Source organism: Diabrotica virgifera, chromosome 4, assembly GCF_917563875.1.
Source record: "Diabrotica virgifera virgifera chromosome 4, PGI_DIABVI_V3a".
NCBI lineage: Eukaryota > Metazoa > Arthropoda > Insecta > Coleoptera > Chrysomelidae > Diabrotica > Diabrotica virgifera.
The window spans coordinates 158,634,831-158,656,948 of NC_065446.1; the positions used below are offsets into that span (position 1 = coordinate 158,634,831).

At 31.2% G+C, this 22,118-nt stretch overlaps 1 protein-coding gene and 1 long non-coding RNA gene across 2 annotated transcripts; both read left to right on the top strand.

Annotated features, from left to right (window-relative positions):
• Positions 1-713: 713 nt before the first annotated feature.
• Positions 714-3,196, top strand: LOC126883984 (uncharacterized). The gene is made up of 2 exons (XR_007697793.1): positions 714-1,041; positions 3,006-3,196. It is a non-coding gene; the product is annotated as an uncharacterized LOC126883984 (long non-coding RNA).
• A 2,447-nt stretch (positions 3,197-5,643) lies between these two features.
• On the top strand, positions 5,644-21,425 carry LOC126883980 (putative nuclease HARBI1). The gene is made up of 5 exons (XM_050649750.1): positions 5,644-6,035; positions 11,445-11,895; positions 11,957-12,108; positions 17,211-17,516; positions 20,873-21,425. Exons 2-5 carry the CDS (start codon positions 11,781-11,783, stop codon positions 21,389-21,391), a joined length of 1,092 nt encoding a protein of 363 aa, XP_050505707.1. The 5' UTR covers positions 5,644-6,035; positions 11,445-11,780; the 3' UTR covers positions 21,392-21,425.
• Positions 21,426-22,118: the final 693 nt, after the last annotated feature.

Below are 22,118 nucleotides of genomic sequence, written 5' to 3' on the forward strand. Positions count from 1 at the left end.
CTTGAGGTTTAGACCATGCACAGATTTTTATGAAGAATAACTTTTTTTCCTAAAATTATTAATAAATGAGTTATTACATGTCAAATAGATAAAAATGATGTTCGGAATCTGTAATTTAGGAAAATTTCAGAAATTTTTTTTTCAAGTAGAAGGCTGTTATTGCCTATTTGAATATGGTTTTTAATTAAAAATAACTTTTCATAATAAAATTTTTTGATATTTTGAAATATAAAGATAGTTTGCTCTTGAGCGAAATTCATATTTTTTGACATACCTCCTATACTGTTGACAAAATTTGATATCTGATGATTGCATCTTAGGTTTTAGACTATGCAGAGCACTTTATAAAGAATGACTTTTTTTCTTAAAATTGATATTAAAAAAGTTTCCCATATGGTTCCAAGTTACGCAGACACCCTGTATATCTATACCTACTAAAATTATTTTTTATTTCTACACAAAAATGTCTAAATTAATTATAAAGAATGCCTATGTGATTCTTGTAATTAACAGTTTAAAATTATATAGCTTCAATAAATGTCCTTTTTTCATATTGATTTGGGTCAAACCATGAATAATCTGTATCTAAGAATAAACTTTTATTTAGGAGTCCTTTTTAATGAATAAAACAGGACATGACATACACATACAACTTAGATCCAAAATATAAAATAAAAAATATCCAACAACAAGAACAAGAACAAACAACCAAAGCTGTGACAAATATACAAAATACAAGTGAAGTTAGACGCGTTTCTTGTTCTCAACGTAATTTGTCCTTCAAACTATCTCGGAACCGGCAACGTTGGAGTTGAGGACACGCATGCGCAAATTAGGGAGCCGCACTGTATCTTTAGCCGCACCTCTTTATTTTGTGGTGGTTGTATTCAAAAAGCTAACCTAAAGAAAGATTATAATTTGTGATTATTTTCAATTTGTATATTTTTGTCTTGGGTTGTTTGGAACTATTTTATTAGAAATCACTAAATTTTTAAATTTTACCTGTGACTAGAGAACATTGTTATATTAAGGTATTTTTATGTAGGTATTTTTTCTATAAATTCCTGTTACTGTAAAGGAAAAATAACACATTAATAAGTTGTAGGTTCATATCATTATTATTAATATATTTTGATGTTTATATTAAATACCGATATAGTTCGACGTTCAGATGCTTCCTGCTCGGATACTTGGTCATATACAAAGAAATGAGCAATTAAGAAATGAATTAAATAGGTATAATATAGAGGAGAATAATGAGAAGGGAAAGTGATGCATTTACTTTAGGAGTTTGTAGATCTATTTATATCAACAACAGACATAGTGAACTATTTAATTATTAATTATTATTAATATATTTTGATGTTTATATTAAATACTGATATAGTTCGACCTTTAGATGCTTCCTGCTCATATACAAAGAAATGAGCAATTAAGAAACGAAATAAATAGGTATAATATAGAGGACAATAATGAGAAGGGAAAGTGATGCATTTACTTTAGGAGTTTGTAGATTTATTTATATTAACAACAGACATGGTGAACTATTTTTTTGAGAGGCTTATACCTCATAATATGTGATAATCCGTTCATCCAAGCAGTGTTGAGCCTTCACTGTAAATTTTTACCTCACTTATTTTTATGCAATAAGTTCCTATCAAAGAGTAGTCGGTCAGAGCTATCAGTTATTTTTCGTCCGCTATAACTTTTCCCACATGTAGCGATTCATTTTCAAACAAATTAAGTCAAAACATAAAGTTAAATGAACGTTGATGTGTATATACATTTTGTATACTAATATACTAAACACATCGGCGTACGTTTCACTTTATGCCTATATATAACTACTATATCAATTGCCTAAAATACTGTTAGCAACCGTTTAAATGATGTAACAAATTTAACAATTGAACATCTAAGTGAAGAGTCGATTATCTTTCCTACTACATTCGTTCAAAAAGAGAATTTTAAAAGAAAATTTATGCAGAAGTTTAACTTTCCTGGCTGTGTAGGGGCCATAGTTTGCACACATGTTGCTATAATTGCTCCAACGGAACGGGAACATAACTATCTTAATAGAAAAGTTATCTTTCTAAAAATGTAGAAATTGTAACACTCGTTATATAACACTACTTACTTGTAATATTATATTATGTACTATATGCTGCCAATAATCAATTTATAAAAATAATGTATTATCACATAATATATTATATTGCAAATATCACAAAAATTTGTAGTATTTGTTGATATTTGTGTTGAAAAAACTTTGACTAACAAAATAAAGAATAAGTAAAAAATTACAATCTTTTAGGCGTGTGATCCAGACTTAAAAATTTTAAACATCGATGCTAGATGGGGAGGTGCAACACATGATGTGGAGAAACTCAAATGTAAAACTTTTTTGCAGCAGATCGTTTAAAATAGAGATCAAAGCATTTTCCATTTCTATTCTGGCAAAGATTACTTTCACTTCTTAGTTATCTTTGCTGGACGGTGAAGCTTTATATCTTATTATGAAGTATTTTGAACATAAAACTTTTGTTTTATGGATGCATTGATCAAATATCTTAAAGAAATGTTTATTTAAAGTTTCATAATAATTTTTATAAGTAGTTTAATATTATTACTTATTTTTGCACTAGAAATAATAATTGTAAAGCTTCATTGACTAATGGCCAGTTTCACCAAAGATTAATAGTAGTTTATTCAATGAATAAAATTATTCAACTGATAAAACTGACACAACTATGTTTCTCTAACGTCAAATAGTACTTATTTTATTTATTCATCAAATAAATATTTACTCTTCAAATGAATTGACGAGTTAATCTCACTTTAAATATCTATATAAAGAAAATTTGTCAATTTAATTTTAAATTATCAAACTATTCACTGATTTATTTGTTGTTGGTGAAACTGGCCATAGAGAGTAAAATTGCATTATTTTTCAATTTACATAAATTTGTGGTTTATTTGTGATTTATTCTTTGTTCTTATTTTAGTCTTGGTATGAAACAATGTTAAGACAATACTGTGTGCTTTTTCAGTCCTATGAAAGAAAATGTTTTGGATGTAACAGAGAAGTACTACAACTTTGTTATGAAGATTTGTCTTTATGTTATTTTTATAATGTTCATGGATTATATTTGTTTTTATGTTTTCTTCAGTTTAAATAAAGTTTATGTTTTACCCATTATTGATTTTTATTTCAACCTGAAAATTATAATGATAATAGTAAGAGGATTCTGAGGTTTTGCTGCAGAAACAATGCATTTTTTGAGAAAAAATATTTCACAAAAATTAAGGTTAATTTTGTAAAAGTCAGACTGTCCTCTGTAGTTAATTTACATATATTTTTATATTGTTCTGAAGCTGCTTCTTTGTGATATCGTATGCAATATACTATTTTATTGTGAAATAATCCACAATTTAGTTAAAAATAAAATTTATTAACGTTTCAACTTCCAAGTCGGAAATCGTTATTGAAATACAAAATCTTAATTAATATTTTAGTACTCATTAATAAGTTGAATTAAAATTGATTATATTAATTTATATTTTATATTTCGATAACTGCTTCGGAAGTGGAAGTTAAAACGTCAATAAATTTCATTTTTCACTTAAATTGTGGCTTTTTCCCAATAAAATAGTAAATCATATATTTTTATTAACTAAACTTATGCCTGGTAGCACCAACAAATTTTAAACTCAGCTCAGCTCATAGATATGGCCGCTTTGCTTTAAGTTTCACTCACATTGCACCATAATTTTCGATTCTTATCTAAATAAATTAAATAATCCATTGTGCCAAGCTGAAAACTGATCTAAGACTCAATGATGCCACACATACATATATTTCGCAATCTGAGCTTAAGGCACGTCTAAAGTTTAAGATCTGTTGGTGCAACCAGGCATTAAACATCTTTATATAGGTAAGCTTTCAGAATACAAATAATGTGCAAAAGAATAAGCATTTTAATCAAAAGATTAAATTCAAACAAATTTTTATAAAAAAACTACAAATAATTTAAATAACTTATTAAAAACAATCACAGTGAAGGTCAAACTTTTTTTTATCTGCATCAACCACTAGGGTTATTAGCGGTAGGTTTATATATTTACTATAAGTATGGGTTGTTAAACAGTATATAAAATCAAAATGTACCTACAATTATGTAGAAAAAAGTTTTATTCATCTAAGAAACATACAGTGTAAGTAGATACATTCACCAATCTATTTTGAGACAAAATTCTATTCTGTACAGGTTTAAGGTACCAGTATCACGAAGAAATAAAGTTGATGTCTCCAAATAAAGGAAAGCCAAACATGTTATTTAGGTTTGTTGCTTCGTTATCCTGCTATTAGTTATCTCAAAATAAAAACTAATTGTATTTTTGCAAAACAGTCACTATGAAAAACCACGAGAAACTTTCTTTACATGTCTATGAGAAAAACCGTTGATTGAAATATTATGTAAAACATATTAGTGAACATAAACAATAACAATAAACAAGACAAAAAATACGGAAGCGGGAAAAATAAATATCTGTCATATTGCCATATTGGTTCTGTTTTTGTTTATTAACATGAGAAAGCATAGATTAATAATATATAGTATTACCAGATAGATAGGCAACTCACTGTAAAAATTTGGTTCCTTACGCCATTTGCGAGCGATGTGTTAACTAATCACCATTTGGCGGGAAATTCAAATGGACAAGCATTAATTTTATCCGTTCAGCGCCTCTTGCGGGCAATTTCGTTACTAATTAAAATATCTTGTTATTTTACAAGAAATAATCTCACCTATATTATTAAAATAAAATACCAAAACTTACTAAGCTTGTTAAAGTATTTTATTTAAATAATATCTAAGTAATACTCATAAATTATTCGGAATTCTTAAGTTGCAAAATATGTTATTTTTGCTGTCAAATTTAGTAAGGAAAAGGGATATAAAAAAGTTAGGACAGTTTTTTTCTAAATATAGGTACGTGTATTTATTCGTTGTTTCAGATAAAACAGTTATAAACTAATTACTATTTACCTATGCATTTTCTAACTTTTCTATGATTTGTACACAACAATAATAAACCATGTTTATTTTTTTATTAACACAACACTACAGTTCTTTCGCAACTAAAACAAAACTACACACTACACTTTATAAACGAAGGATAAGGAACCAACTGAAATTGAAATTACTAAGAATAAATCGTTACAGATAATACAATAAAAACTGTAAACTAATAGAAAATTATTTGTATTTGCACGATTTGCACTAACTCTAACTGTCATTACTTTTGAAGAATTGACAATAATTGACATTGTCGAGTTAAGCCTCGTTTGATTATTTTATTTGTGACATTCAGGTATGGTGTTTTAACATAAATGATTGGTTAAAGTCTTCGTGAGCGAGAAAGGCTGCCGTTTCTCTTTATTTAGCTGAGCGGTGTGGAAGTGGTGGGGGAAATTCCCCAATTTTTCCATATGAGATTCCGGGGCAGGATGAGAAAGAAAGAGATTAACCGTCCTTTCTACAGCTAAGAAGTGGTAGTTTGAGGAGGATTTTTATTCTACAAGGGTGGGGATAAAATTCGACTGGAAACGACCATTCTATTCATCGTGATACCAAAAAGCTTTGTTCCAACCAGAGTCAGAAACAAGTTGCCGACGTCAGGATTCTGCGCAATAGCATAAAAGCGTTCCAACCGAGATTACAAACAGTCAGCAAGCAAATAGTTTGCTGTTCCAACCACACCAAAAACGTGTTTGCTGACAGTCAAAATAGTTTGCGGATTTTCTTCAGACAAGAAATTTGGGGCATGCGTAGTACCGTTGAATAGTCGAGGGGTTTGTCAATTGTCAACGGTTATCGTTATCTGTTTCTGTTTACAGGACAACAACTTTGACATTACCGCAGGAGCTGTATGAGCTTTCGTAACGTTCGGTTGTGTGACAGTTCAGTGTGGAAGTGATAATTCAAAAAAAACGCAGGCGACAAAAACAAAATAGGAACTACATAATAGAGGTAACTAACAAATTTCCTATCTGTTGAATTCCTAAATTTCCTGTACTTTCTTTGAATAAAATAAATTATACATTATCTAGTTAGGTAAAAAAGAGACAGCTTTGCATTACACGGTTAATTATGGGGGATACTACCGGGGGGGCTAACCCCCCCGGTGATGAGGAGATGTTAGATAATATAGAAAACACTGAAAATAATAGTAGTTTAAAGAATACACCATTACTTGATAGCAATGCTAATTCAATCACTAATAATAACAATGAAATAAAAAAAGGAAAAAAACATTTCTATTATCAGTACACTGATACCGGTCCCTTTGAGGTATTTATGGAGTCAAAAGGCGATAACGTCGGTAATTATAGTTTTTTGAAATTAGCAAAATACATAAATGACAAAAAAATCGAGAATGTACTTAAACTTAGCAAAAAAGGAAAAAACCGAATTAGCGTTGCTTTCAAGAAATGGGAGGATGCTAATAAATTTGTTTTAAATGACGTGGTCAGAAATGATGGATATGAATTGTTTATTCCGGCAAATAACGTAACATGTAGGGGAGTCGTTAATAATGTAGATACTAGTATATCGGATGCAGATCTAATCAAATTTTCGGGATTGGCTTCGGCCAACATTAAAGTACTAGAAATAAGACGATTTAAACGGAAGTCTAAATATGACACGGAGAAATATATTGATACAGAAACGGTCGCATTTACCTTTTCGGGAAAAGTAATCCCGAAGGAAGTGAATATATATGGGATCCCTTTTAGGGTAAAACCATACATGATACCAGTGGTTCAATGTTATCGGTGTTTTCTTTTTGGACACACAAAAAATCTTTGTAGAGGGGGAGAAAAATGCAAAAACTGCGCGGAAAAAATACATGAAGGGGATTGTTCGATGAAATGTTTACATTGTAATAGCAGCTTTCATATAAGTACCTATGAGGAGTGTCCAGAGTATGTGAGACAGCGGAATATTAAGGCTGTCATGTCTCTGGACAATCTTTCATACTACGAGGCATGCGAGAGATTTCCTTATGTTTCTACTAGAAAATCGCAAGAGAATAATATATTCAGAATGAGCCAGGAGGAATTCCCAACATTACATAAAACTCAAATAAATAATTTAGAGACAATTCCCATCAATATGCGATGGATAGAAAATGTAAAGAGTAACCCTGAACACCTGTTTAGTAGAAAAATGGAGAATAACTCAAACAAAAATAAAAGAAAGGCTAATGAAACAAATAAGACATACAATAAAGAAGTACACAATCAATATTTATTATCTCCAAATGGGAGAAGCGAAGAGAGAGCTCGTGCAGTAAACAATGAGACTCCTGGATGTTCCCGTACAGAGCAACTAGAGAGGGACACAGAAAAAACACTGAATGCGATATTAAAAAAACTAGATTGGAAACATAAGGAACATATAATCAATTACTTGAACCAGCTATTTATACATGAAAGCTCATCGAACCAAAAGTTGCTAGATTTAGATGGATATCAAGAATCCACTTATTATCCAATGGAACATAAAAAGTTTAAGCAGTAACTATAACAGTCTGAAATATTTCATAAGCGAACATAGACCCAAATTAATTCTATTAAATGAAACTTGGCTAAAAAATAATCATCACTTCTATCTAAGAGGATATGAAATACATAGGTTGGATCGAGGGGATGGTTATGGTGGCCTAGCTACTGTGGTTCATAATAGTCTGGATCACAAAATAGTATATAGGTATAATAATAATGTTAGTAAAATTCAAATTTTAGCAATAAAAATAATAGATTGGGACATTACAGTTATTAACATTTATATCCATCCTAGGGCAAAAATAAATTTAAATAGTTGGGTTGGACGCATAAATAAAATCAGGGGAAATAAAATTTTAATGGGGGATATGAATGCACATAATGCACTTTGGGGAAGTCAAGTGTCTGTTAATGTTAATGGAAGAATAATTGCTGAATCCTTAGAGGATTTGGATCTAGTTTGCTGCAATGATGGGAGACCCACGCGGATTACCCTACCTGGACAGAATGCCTCAGCGGTAGACCTAACACTAATTTCCTCGGAAATTGCAAATATATGCCAATGGGATGTGTTAGAGGATTCTGGAGGCAGTGATCATTTTCCAACTTCTTGCAAAATCGCAATTGTAAATGAAAATATAGTAACACAAAAAAGTCATAAAAGAAATACAAAGAATGTCAATTGGGAGAATTATGCTTCAAAAATGGAAGACTTGATGAAGAATGGGTGTGAAGACTATAATTCATTTACACAAATTATGGAAATGGTGAGTGATGAGGAAATACCTCTCTTGAAAACAGAAAAATCTATAAGAAAAAAGAAAAGCCCTCCCTGGTGGGATAAGGAATGCTCTAATTTAATAAAAACAAGAAAAGAAAAAATTAAAAAATATAAGGAAGAAGCAAGCAATGAAAATTATATTGAAATCAAAAAAATATTTGCATACAGTAAAAAAATATTTAAAACAAAAAAAAGAAATAGCTTCAAAAGCTTTTGCAATGGATTGACAAGGGACACTCCTCTATCTGAAATATGGCGAACAGTTAAGCTATTCTCCACATATCAAAATGCTGTAATCCCTGCTAAACTTCCCAACAAAAACATAGCTCAGAACATATTAAATAATTTGGCAATTGACATAACAGATCCTGAGTTCATGGTTACCCTAACTAACGAGGATGTGGAGGACATTTCAAGGCAAGAAATAATAAGTGTCATAAATAAAAAGGATAAGGCTACTGGCTTAGATCTTGTAACATATAGCATGATAAACAGACTTCCCCTGGTGGCGCTAGATACATTGTCAAAAATATTTAATCAAATAGTTAAAAGAAACACAGGTTTTCCACAAGAATGGAAAAACACCCTTGTCATTCCCTTTTTAAAACCCAATAGAGACCCTTTATGTGAGGATAATTATAGAAACATAGCTCTAGAGTCATGTGTAGGCAAAATTTTGCAAAATATAATTAAATTAAGAATAGAACAAATAACGGAAAAAAAATCGATACTAAGCCCTAAGCAGTTAGGTTTCAGAAGAAACAAAGGGTGCAACGATAACTTAGCTTTAACAATTAATTATATTAGAACTGGATTTAGTAAAAATTTAAATACAATTGGAATTTTTTTGGATATCAGTAGGGCATATGATACAGTCAATATATATTTGCTATATAAATACTTATTAAAGTATGACATCCCAATAACTTATGCAAACTTGATCTTGCAATTTTTGCTCAACAGAAATATCTACGTTAAAGACAAATCAAATAATATATTAGGCCCAATGCAAGCATCCACTGGATTGCCTCAAGGGTCTCCACTCAGTCCAATATTATTTAATCTCTATACTAGATCCCTACATGATTTAATAAACCATGAGATGGAGTGTTTTCAATATGCAGATGATTTTGTAATTCTGGTGCAAGGATCTGATATATACAAGCTAATTAATTCCTTAAATACCCATATAATAAATTTACAGGAGTGGTTTGAGAAACACAACTTTAAAATTTCAGCACACAAATCAAAAGCAATAATATTTAGAAAAAGAAGTCAGGCTTATAACTTCCCACATTTGATATATCAAAATATGGAAATTCCATGGAAAAATGAAATAAAGTATCTGGGATTTCATTTACAGTGCAATTTGAATATGACAATTCAAATTAACGACATGATAACTAAAGCAAACAAAGGAATAAATGTCATGAGAGCAATTTGTGGTACAAAATGGGGAGCTGACCCGAACATTCTTTTGAGTTTATACAAAGGAATAGTTAGATCTCATTTAGATTACGCAGCCAATCTTTTAAACCCCTGCAGTAAAAGTTTGATGATGAGGTTGGAACAAGTACAGAATGTTGCCTTGAGAATCGTAACGGGTTGTCTACGTTCTACACCCATCTTAATATTGCAAGCAGAATGTTCAGTAACAACGTTACAAGTTAGAAGGGAGATACTAGCACATAAATATATACTCAAACAAATGCCGGAAAAAAACAATATCATAGTAAAGAGTCTAAATAAGCTAAACGAAGCAATAAATGCAAACAATAGATTCTGGAGGAACAAGGTCATACCTGATTACTCACTAGCATATACAAATATACTCAAAAAAACAAAAAACATAATTAGATATAAAATCAATCCTATATATGAGGTAGAAAGAAAAACTCTTCTATACCCCATTACAATTAAAAGTCTAGAATTTGAAAAATATGAAATTGAATCGAACGAAAGGTTCATAGCTAAATATGGTGGAATATATAATAATCATACCCACGTATATACAGATGGATCAATAGACCCACAAACAAATCAATCGGGATTTGGAATTTACATCCCAAGCATCAATTATAAATATTCGTCACGACTCCATAACTACACACAAATCTGCACAACTGAAATAATAGCGGTATACAAAGCCATGTCGGTATGTATTGAAAAGGAAATCATGAAAGCAGTGATCTTTGTAGATTCAAAAAGTGCCTTATCCAAAATATCTAGTCACAAATGGGACCAAATGGATTATGTAACTATAATGACCAAAAAACTACTGGTAGATGCAAATAATATGGGATTTTCAATAGGATTAGAATGGGTACCGGGACATCAGGGGATTAAAGGCAACGAGGTGGCAGATAGCTTGGCCAATATTGGGAGAGAATTAAGAGTACCATATGATGTAAAAAACATCAGCACAGATATCTTTTGTGTTACAAAAAAGAACATCTTGACTCAATTTTACAATAACTGGTATTCCCAAATTAAAGGTAAATATCCGGACTATTATGGACTGCAGGATAGTTTCCCTATAAAACCTTGGTATAACAAATGTGGATATTTGGGTAGGAACAATATTACTAACCTTAATCGTTTACGAAGTGGACATTGCAAAACTCCTTGTTATCTCCACAAAATAGGCAAAACGGAAACACCGATATGCGAATGCGGTACTATGGGAACATTGGTACACATCATCTTTGAGTGCCCCATAAATAAACATAAAGATATGGATTTGTATCTAGAACTAATAAAAGCTGGAACAGACAGTCCAATATCTTTACAGAGCATTTTATATAAACCCTCGAATAAAGTTATTAAGATAATCAATAAATTTATCAAATTTTTTCAAGTAGATCTATAGAATTTTGAAAAAATAATAATAATAACAATAACAATAAATAAATACTTCAGAAAATACAGGGAATCTCCTAAAATGTCAAAAATTATATTTGTATCCTTAAAATCCTTAATCCTAACCGAAGGTAGCCAGCCCTAAACCTATGTGAAAATGTTTGGAAGCTACCCCCAAACGAGAAAAGTCTTAAGTTAACCTTAAATGTTGTAACACTTTTCCCCCTCTAGCTACAGAAAAACAAGAAGAAGGACAAGGACCACATAGGACCAAAAAAAAAAAAATAGATCTGAAGTTGACAGGACACCTGGTTGTGCATTGCCTTGAGCAAGACGCGCATAACCAATAACATGTACTGGGTAAATGATTAAAAAAAAATCGAAACCCAAAAAAAAGGAAGAAGAAGAAGTTTCTGTTTACAAATTGTTCTATGAACCCAACCCTACTTTTACTTTTTTATGTTTAGATTCGTTTGGGAGTTTGGGTACGCTTATTAGTTTAAAGTTTGTTTACCAGTCTAAATATTTGAGTTTTATATTTTAAAGTGATTATATTATTTGATAAATATGTCCGACGAAGAATTCAGCGATATGTCTTCTCTGTCTTCTATGGGAAGCGGTGACGAAGATGACCTAGAATTATTACTAGATGAACCAAGAGTCAAGAACCAAAACTATTTAGGTAAATTGTAAATTACATTTAACATAAATGAAATAAATGATAACTGATTTATTACTTTTAGAACACACTGTGACGCAGTACTCCCAAGAAGAATTTTTCGAACATTTCAGACTTTCAAGGGGCACAGTAGATGGTTTGGTTGAAAGATTTGAGGCTAGTCAATATTATAATTCACAGGAGGGACAGCATGCAACCATATCTGCTTTACATCAAGTAAGTAAATACAGTAAAACCTCTGTTAACCAAAATAATTTGGGGAGGTCATTTCCCATAATATAAATTCCCCATTTCAGTTGAAAATAACATTGCTTTTGTATTCTTGTATGAAATTACATAGTATTCTTGGTCAAAATTGGCATTAAAAAATTATATGAGGTGATTTCATAATGTTTTCTTTAATATGTAAATAATATAAAGCAGTCAAATTAAGAAAAATGAACATTATGTTTTAAAGTTAAAGTGTTTTTTAAAGAAATATTCTTTTTTTTGTGTTTTCCTTTCTAGACGATGTTTTTTCACGAGCTATATCTAATGAAGGAATACATTAAGCCATAACTAATTATATCCAAAATCATATGAAAAAACATTCTGGCTCGAAAATACCCATGATCTTAATGTATATCATTGTATCTTAGGGTTAAATAAATACAGTCCTTTAGTTGTTGGAAAGCAATGTCGACAAATTAAGATCAAATTGTTACCGTTTTGCAATAAAAATTTATTTTTTATTGACAAAATTATAGAAACAGCTGATGTAAAATAATAATTTAACACATTTGCTGCCATGTTGGTCTGATGGGACCATCCCTGATGTTCCATATGGTCCCATATAAGTCAAAAACGTTATTTACATCTTTGGGATAATATTTATTGATACAAACATGTTTTTCAACAACAGAAAAATCAAATAATGTAAAACAACCAATAAAAAAAGGTATTTAAGTTCTATGTAATTCATTAAAACAACAATTTGATTCAAGATGGCGCCGAACGATGCGCACGTGAAATTACTCCTCTCTGTAAATGATGAGAATTTTAAGGAAAAAGCATTCAAATGTTGCCAGAAAACTACTAACGTTATAGTGTGCATAAAATGTGGAAGTATTTTTCATTTATCTTGTTCATCAAGAAAAAAGCAGAAATGTATAAAGTTATGTGATACTAGAATTGTATGTGAGACATGTGAACAATCTGAAAATCCCAAAGGAAACTCAGTAAGTCATACTCAAGAGGTAAATGCACATATCCTACAGTTGGAAATTGATTTTCTAAAAACAATTTTAAGTGAAAAAGAGGAAAAATATAAAATTTTATTTGATAATAATCAATTGTTAAAAAGAACTAACGAGCTCCTTGAAGAAAAAGTAAAACAAAAAACTAAAGAACCTGAATTCAAGGTAATTAACGTTGACAAAAGAAAAAACTGGACTTCCCCTGGTAAAGATGATAAACAACTACAAAATGTTAATGACCTTACTAATAGTAAACAAACTGAATTAGTAGTGACTAAAATTCCTGCAGACGGAACGCTAGCGCGATCCTCAACATCGACAAACTTTGGAAATGAAGTGCCAAATGAAAAAAAATACATTACATCAAGACAAATGAGTGCCGCAATGCAAGAAGCCAAAACTCAAACTGTTTTACATAATCTGTTGAACACTGAAAATAATGCTCCGGTTCTTTCAGAGTCTTCAAGCAACGGTGCGTGGACACAGGTAGCTCATAGAAAAAAGAGGAAGTTCTTAGTTGGAAGTACCGAGTCACCTTGCAACATTGAGGCTGTTCCACAAATGATCAACCTACATGTGACTCGCCTAAAGCCTGACACAAAACCGGAGCAATTAGAAAAGTTCCTGGAAAATCATTTAGATGGCGTAAAATGCGAAATCCATCAGTCCAAAAAACCTGACATATATGCATCCATGAAAGTGACCATTAGACGAGACTTAATTAAGAATGCATGGAAGCGAGAAATCTGGCCCAGCGGAGCATTAGTCTCGTTTTTCAAGATGAGGAGGACGCTGTCGCATTAGGTGGGTCCTCAAGCAATACAACTATTTCACGTATAGTAAATGACTTTAAATTGAAGTTAATCTCGGTTAATGTACAATGTTTAACAAACAAACTTTTAAATCTTGAGCTTTTTTCTAATGCTGAAAAACCTGACATTCTATGTATTCAGGAGCACTGGTGTAATGAGGATAATATTAATCTTATTTATATCCCAGGGTACACTTTAGTAACCCATTTTACTAGAAAAAATAAAATACATGGTGGAACTCTTATTTTATCTAAATCTGGGACAGACAAGTATGCAGTCTCAGTCGTTGATTGCCGTAAATTCTCTGAGGAAGAAAGCTTTGAATGTTGTGCTGTGACTATTTTAATCAGTAACTGTAAATTTCTAGTCATTAATGTGTACAGAACGCCTAACAGCAATCTAGATTCTTTTATAAATAATTGTTTTAATATTTTAGGTCATTTTCACAACCGTGTTGATAAAATTTATCTCTGTGGAGACTTTAATATCAACTACTTAATTCAGAGCAATGAAAAACTTCGATTAGATGATCTTTTTCAATCGTTTGGTTTGTCTCTTAATATCCCAAATATACCAACACGTATTTTCATGAATAACAATAAAGTAACAAAAACAAAAATTGACTACATTGCTACTAATAATATCACTATGAATCATACTTGTCAAGTCAATCAACCCAATATGGGTGACCATCTTGCCATTATTTTTGACATTGTTGTAGGTCGTAATCAGGATAGGATGGAATCTAATATAAAACAGCAGTGTTTTAGGTGTTTAAATGATAATAATTTAGACATCCTAAAACAAGACTTAATGAGGATTGGTTTTTGCGAGGTATACAATGAAAGTAATATTAATAACGCTTTTATCGAATTTATGGATACTTTAAACTTTGCTATTACTTCAAACTGTCCCCTTAAAGGTAAAATAGGTAAGGACGTGCATAAAAGTAAAGGTTGGGTTGATCATGACATATATGCTAGGAGTAAACAATTAAAAAACCTATTTAATGAAGCTAAAAACTCTAATAATAGTAACATCTGGAATGAGTATAAAGCTACCAAGAAGGAATACAATAATCTTATTGCTGAAAAGAAAAGGGAATTCAATTATCTTCAAATTATAAGTAGTAATAATAAACAAAAAACTATGTGGAGTATAGTAAATAAAACTATAGGGAGAAAGCAAAGTACTAATAAAATTAAACTCAAAATTGAAGACAAACTAATATCAGATGATAAAAATTTAGCTCAATATTTTGCATGCCATTTCAATGACAAAAATAATGCACTAAAAAATAGGCTTGACAATAACCCTCAAAACTGTACTTTATCACATAGGTGGACTATAGACAGTTTTGTTTATTTTCCAGTAACATCTGATGAAGTTCTTGATATTATTTGTGGTCTTAAAAATAAACATTCTTTTGGAAATGATGAATTAAACACAAGAATGATCAAACACATCAAGGATGTTATATCAGAACCGCTGGCATATTTAATTAACCTAGTATACAACACAGGTGAATTTCCTGAAAACCTAAAATTAAGTAAAATTGTTCCAGTATATAAAAAATCCGATCACACTTGTATTGATAATTATAGACCTATTTCTTTGTTAAATGTAATTTCAAAAATTTTTGAACGAGCTTACTACACTAGGATCATACAGTTTTTGGACAAAAATAATGCACTGTGTTCAGAACAGCATGGCTTTCGATCCGGAAGATCAACAGAGGGGGCTACTGAAGTATTTATGGAATCTGTCTATAGGCATCTTGATGATGGTCTTCTTGTAGTGGGTATCTTCTTTGATCTTTCCAGAGCATTCGACAGTCTTAAATTTGAATTTGTCCTTAACAAATTGTATGTCCACGGAATAAGAGGTAACATGTTAAATTTATTGAACTCATATCTTCTGGAGAGGAAATTCTATGTTGAATTAAACAAGGAAAGGTCAGACATCTTCAGTGTAGATGTAGGAGTGCCGCAGGGATCTGTGTTGGGACCACTGCTATTTCTTATTTTTGTCAATGACCTACCCGATCATATTACTCATGACCACATTGTAATGTACGCAGATGACTCATCTGTGATTGTATCAGCACATACATACGTAGAGCTTCAAAATAGAGTGTCAAGGGTTATCAGATTATTCCAAACATGGTGTACACAAAACTTGCTACAACTGAATATTGATAAAACATCGTATATACATTTTAGATGCAAACGAAATATGCCAGTTGTGTCTATTCCTGAAATTGTAAATATTCCAGACATAAAATTTTTAGGTGTATTCTTGGACCAGTTTATGAGTTGGGATGTTCACGTTGAATATGTTAATAAGAAACTAAATTGTTCATTCTATGCTTTAGTACAGTTGAAGAGAACACTCAGTATTAAAACTCTCATTAATGTATATTATTCTTTGGTTTATTGTCACCTTACTTATAATGTTACGTTATGGGGTAATTCCACAAAATCAGACACAGTGTTTATTAAACAGAAGAGAATTATTAGACTTATCTTCAATATTCCTTTTGGGCATACTTGTAAGCAAGTTTTCATTAATAACAATATCTTACCGTTGCCTTCCATATATATCTTGAAATCCATATTGTATATTAAGCATAATTTACATTCATTCAAGAGAAATTCTGATTTACATGCATACTCAACTAGGAATGCCAATCAGTTTGTTACTGTTGGTCACAAACTATCCAAATTTGAGAAGTCCACAGATTATGTGGGGGTCAGGCTATATAATCATCTTCCAAATGAAGTTAGATCTTTGCATCCGGTGAAATTCAAAAGAGTTGTGAAAAGTATACTATGTAAACATGCATTCTACAGTGTAGAAGAATACTTAGCAACTAGATTGCTGTTATGAGTTCTGTCTAATATTAATAATTTTCATATTTATCAATGTACATTATGTTAAATCTAAAATTTAAGTGTATGTATAGGTATTTGATTATGTGTCTGTGACTATATTGTGTTGTATATCTGACGTGTATATCCATCTTTATGATGGCAGCTGTAAAGCTATACCAATAAAGTATTCTATTCTATTCTATACATGGAAAAGGTTCCTTGTCACAGCTTTTGCAAAAGGTGTCTACCTTTTCAGTTTTGTTCTTGGTCTTGTTGTTAATGGTTGGCTCATGGATTTAGAAAATATAGTCGGCAGCGAACCTGTTAATCTACTTTCATTTAATTTCTAAAATCAAAACAGAACTTTTCCTTTTATTTTAAGAAACATTTGCTTTTAGGTACTTATTTATCTGTGGTACATTGGACATCAGACTTGCAGTTTTAGAGATGTTGGAGATCGTTTTAATATAACAATCAGCTCTGTCCATAGAATTATTCATCGCATGACATACTTTTTAAGTAATTTGAGTCCAGATGTAATAAAATGGCCAAATCAAAATGAGAAAACCATAAGTGAACAACATTTTAGAGCTAATGGGTTTCCAGATGTAATAGGCGCAATTGATGGTAGCCACATAAAAATCGACAAACCAGAAAATGACCCAGAGTCATATATAAATAGAAAAGGATTCTACTCAATTCAGGTAGGTGATTTGACCCCAGAAAATTTTTAGACATGCATATTTAATTTCTTTTACTAGCAGATATTTAATTTCTTTTATTAGATAGTATTTACTATCTAATAATATATCGATGGCTTAGTGTGAAAATCTAGTATCTCATTTTTTTCATAAATGACATTTTGGTGGTTTTAGTTTGAAAACCTTACAAACTGTGATTTACAACTGTTAGAAAAAATCCAAATACACTAGACTATTTTCTACAGCCGAAAAAAGAAACTGCATAATATATCAATTGCTCTCTTGATTTAGTGTGAATACCACATATATTTATAACCAAGAATTGGGTACTTAATTTGGAGTGTTTGATTGAGAAATTCGAATTGCAGAAATGTTTTTTGTGAACAACAAAAGGTAGTGCGGCATATAGAAACATTTTATGAACCTTGTATATCAAGATATACGAGGTTATCATAGTTACTTGACCAAAGGCTATATATACTGCAAGGATATTTACGTGTTTTTCATAGTTAATATATTTGTATTTCCAATTTAGTAGCAACATAACACCTTTAGCTCTGTGCCAATATCAGATATTAATTTGTCTCAATGTGCTCGAATTAAAAATAGGTAACGTAATTTTTGTTTTTAGGTTATATTATGCAGAAAATATTTAATTTAATGAGATACGAGGTTTTCACACTAAACCATCGATATGACATTGTATAAAAGCACAATATGTAATTATTGTTTTCAACGAAAACTTTTCGTTTATAAATTTGCAAAAGTCTGTGTGTTATTGCGTCGCCGCTCCTGCAATACTTAGAACAGATGTATCGATGGATTCTGATGTAGTTTTGTCTCCTGAATCCAAATCTGAAAACGGCATTTCGATATCTCTAACGGTCTTCGAGATAATCGACCTCAAAGTCTAAAATGTGACGTCACAATCCGGTTATCTCCTACCGACGCACTAAATGTCAGCTCAAATGGTTGATTAGGAAGTAGGCTACTTTTTTTTTAAATCTCGATTTGCCAAGCATAGGTTGTTTACATTTGAGTTTGACACTTCGTGAATGTCAAACTAAATTTTAAATTAAGTATTAATAAAACATCAATGACATTTGATAGTGAATTTAATTATTATATAAAATAAATAAGATGTTCAAAAATACAATTTGAGTATAATATTTTAAAAGCAATACTTTATTAACAGTTTTAAAAAGGTTTATACCAGTATAAATACGGCCTCCCCTTTATGATAAATGGACTGTTCCATTTCTAGTCGTTCGCTAAACTCAACACAACGTGACACAACTGGCTAGTGGTTGTAGAAGGTAATTTTGTTGTTTTTTGAGAATTTTGCCGAAATCGGCAAAATTACTAATTACAGTGGAACCTCGATAAGTCGGATTAATCGGGACCGCGGCCGATCCGGGTTACCGAAAATCCGGGTTAGCCGAAAAATATGGTAGAAATTAATAAAAGACATAAAAATAATAAACAAACACACATTATAATTGCAAAAACATGAAATACATATGCAAAATACATCTAAATTACGTACATTTGTATACAGTATTTTTTATTTCTTGGTAAAAAAACTCAGTCAAAGTGAAAAATGTTTGTTTTGTCTGATGAAAATCGGTCCGGGTTAGCCGGACTTCCGGGTTATTGGAGGCCGACTTATCGGGGTTCCACTGTATTTAGTATCTAATAATTATTAACTATTTAGAAATGATTTTTTTGTCGAATTGGCAAAATTATTGACTAAAATCACTAGTCAGTATTGTGTCTGTGTACATGTATGCATCTTTCTAATGAAAAAAAATATTTGAAGATTTTTCTCAAATTATGGATACCAAGAACATTTTCATTTATAATTCTTTTATTTTTAATTTGACAAATAAAAGTTATTCTTCATAAAAAGCTCTTCATGTTCTAAGATTTATGATGCAACCATATATACAGTGTTCCAAAAGTAGTGGAACGGTCGAATATTTCGCGAACTAAACATCGGATGGAAAAACTGAAAAATACGTGTTTCAATCATTTTCAAAAATCTATCCAATGACACCAGACACCAACTCCCACTACACCCCCTGAAGGGGGGGGGGGGGGTAACTTTAAAATCTTAAATGGAAACCCCTAGTTTTTCTTGGCAGATTTGGATTCGTTACGTAAAAGTAAGCAACTTTTATCCAAGACATTTTTTCGAACTGTGGATAGATGGCGCTATAATTGGGAAAAACGATTTATCCTGATACCATGGATAAATTATAGAAACGGTCTAATATCTCGAGAAATACACTTCCAAATAAGAAACCAAAAAACAGGTTTTTAATATTTTTCGAAAACCTATCGATAAACACTAAACATGACTCTCCAACCCACCCCCTGGAGGTGGGGTAGGGGGTAACTTTAAAATCTTAAATAGCAACCACCACTTTTAATTGCAGATTCGAATTCATTGCATGAATTGCATGAAAAAGTAAGCAACATTTATTCGAAATATTTTTTAAAAATGCTGATAGATGGCCCTAATAAATCGTATTTTTCCAATAAAAGCGCCATCTATCAACAATTCTAAAAAATGTTTCGAATAAATGTTGCTTAGTTTTTCATGACAAATCCGAATCTGTAATAAAAAGTGGGGGTTGCTATTTAATATTTTAAAGTTACCCCCCACCCCACCTCCAGTGGGTGGGTTGGAGGGTCATGTTTAGTGTTATTCGATAGGTTTTCGAAAAGTATTAAAAAAATTTGTTTGGTTTTTTATTTGGAAGTGTATTTCTCGAGATATTAGACCGTTTCTATAATTTATTCATGGTATCAGGATAAATCGTTTTTCCCAATTATAGCGCCATCTATCCACAGTTCGAAAAAATGTCTTGAATAAAAGTTGCTTACTTGTACGTAACGAATCCAAATCTGCAAGAAAATCTAGGGGTTTCCATTTGAGATTTTAAAGTTACTCCCCACCCCACCTCCAGGGGGTGTAGTGGAGGTTGGTGTTTGGTGTCATTGGATAGATTTTTGAAAATGATTGAACAAGTATTTTTCAGTTTTTTGATCCAATGTTTAGTTCGCGAAATATTCGACCGTTCCACTACTTTTGGGACACCTTGTATAAAATTTATTACTTTTATACGAGGTACCTATATAAAAAATATGAATTTCGATCAAGAGTAAACTACCTTTATAGTTCATAACATTTAAATTAGAATGATATAATGGCACATTAAAACATAACTATTAATTCTAAACTACTTTTCATAATAGAAATTTTCCATATTATGAATTAAAATACGTAAATATACAAAGTTTTCGTTATGACAATGCTCGCATTTTCAGCTTGTTTAATTTATTTTTTATTATAGATGCAACTTGTATGTGATCACAGAAGAAAAATAACGGACATATTTATAGGATATCCGGGTTCAGTCCATGACAGCAGAGTGTTTCGAAACTCTCCATTGCACACGAACCTAGAGGAAAGATGTGGAAGATATTTTCTTCTAGGAGACAGTGGCTACCCTTTACAGGCCAATTTGTTAACTCCTTATAAGGATAGAGGGAACTTAACAAGACGTCAACGGAACTATAATTTAAAGCTGGCAAAAAATCGTTATGTGGTTGAACATTGCTTTGGCATATTAAAACAAAAATTTAGACAAATGTATCATGTTAAGTTACGAAATATAAGATTAATATGCAATATGATTAGAGCTGCATGTGTACTACATAATATTGCCATTGATGATAATATTTTCAATATAGAACCACTTAATCAAAATCCTCCAGAACAACTACATGAAATTAATGACGACGATGATAATGTAGATGACGTAGGAGTTCGTGCCATTAGGGATAGGGTGGCAAATACTTTACAATTGTAAATTTTTTGATAAATAAATATATGTTTTTCAGTGATGTTCGATTTTATTTTAACAATAATTATTACAAATACCTATATGTGTATAAGGTATTTTAACGACAGTTAAGTCAAAATCTACAACTTTTCAGGAAAGCACAAAAACTTTGCTGCTTAGTATGTTTTTTCTTTTTCTTCTTTCTTTGAAAAATGTTTGGCATTTTTTTTAAGTAATAAATAAATAATGAGAAAGAAAACAAGTACTAAGCTACAAAGCTATTTTGTTCTCCTGAAAAGTTGTAGGCAGCTAGTGCTGTTTCCCTTCTGTCAATCTGGATTTCTACTTTTTACAATCTTCCTAGTTCTGTCTTCCAATCGTTTCTTTGACATTGCTTCGTCAACCTCATTTTTCCATGGTCTTCTCAGTTGTCCTCTCCTTGTTCTGTTGTGCTCCAATCTGCAACCTTGTTTATCCATGTACTTTCTGTTCTGTTGCCATACCATTTTAGTCTTCTGCACTCTTATTCTCCTCATCTCTTCATTTGTTATTCTGTCTCTTCTGATCAGACCACAGCATTTTCTTCCATATTCCATTTTGGTTGCCAGAATGATCCCTTGGTTTTTTTGTTTATGGCCCAAATTTCTGCTGCATACATTAAGATACTTCATACTATTGTTTGGTATATCATTTTTTTTGTTTTTCTTTTGTCGTTTTTATTCCAAATTACACTATGGGGTTCCATTTTTCATCA

Bases quoted from the DNA above. Each gene is read 5' to 3' on its own strand.
- LOC126883980 (XM_050649750.1), top strand. From the start codon at position 11,781: ATGTCCGACGAAGAATTCAGCGATATGTCTTCTCTGTCTTCTATGGGA. The intron at 11,896-11,956 runs GTAAATTGTAAA...TATTACTTTTAG, and splicing joins CAAGAACCAAAACTATTTAG to AACACACTGTGACGCAGTAC. The intron at 17,517-20,872 runs GTAGGTGATTTG...TTTTTATTATAG, and splicing joins AAGGATTCTACTCAATTCAG to ATGCAACTTGTATGTGATCA.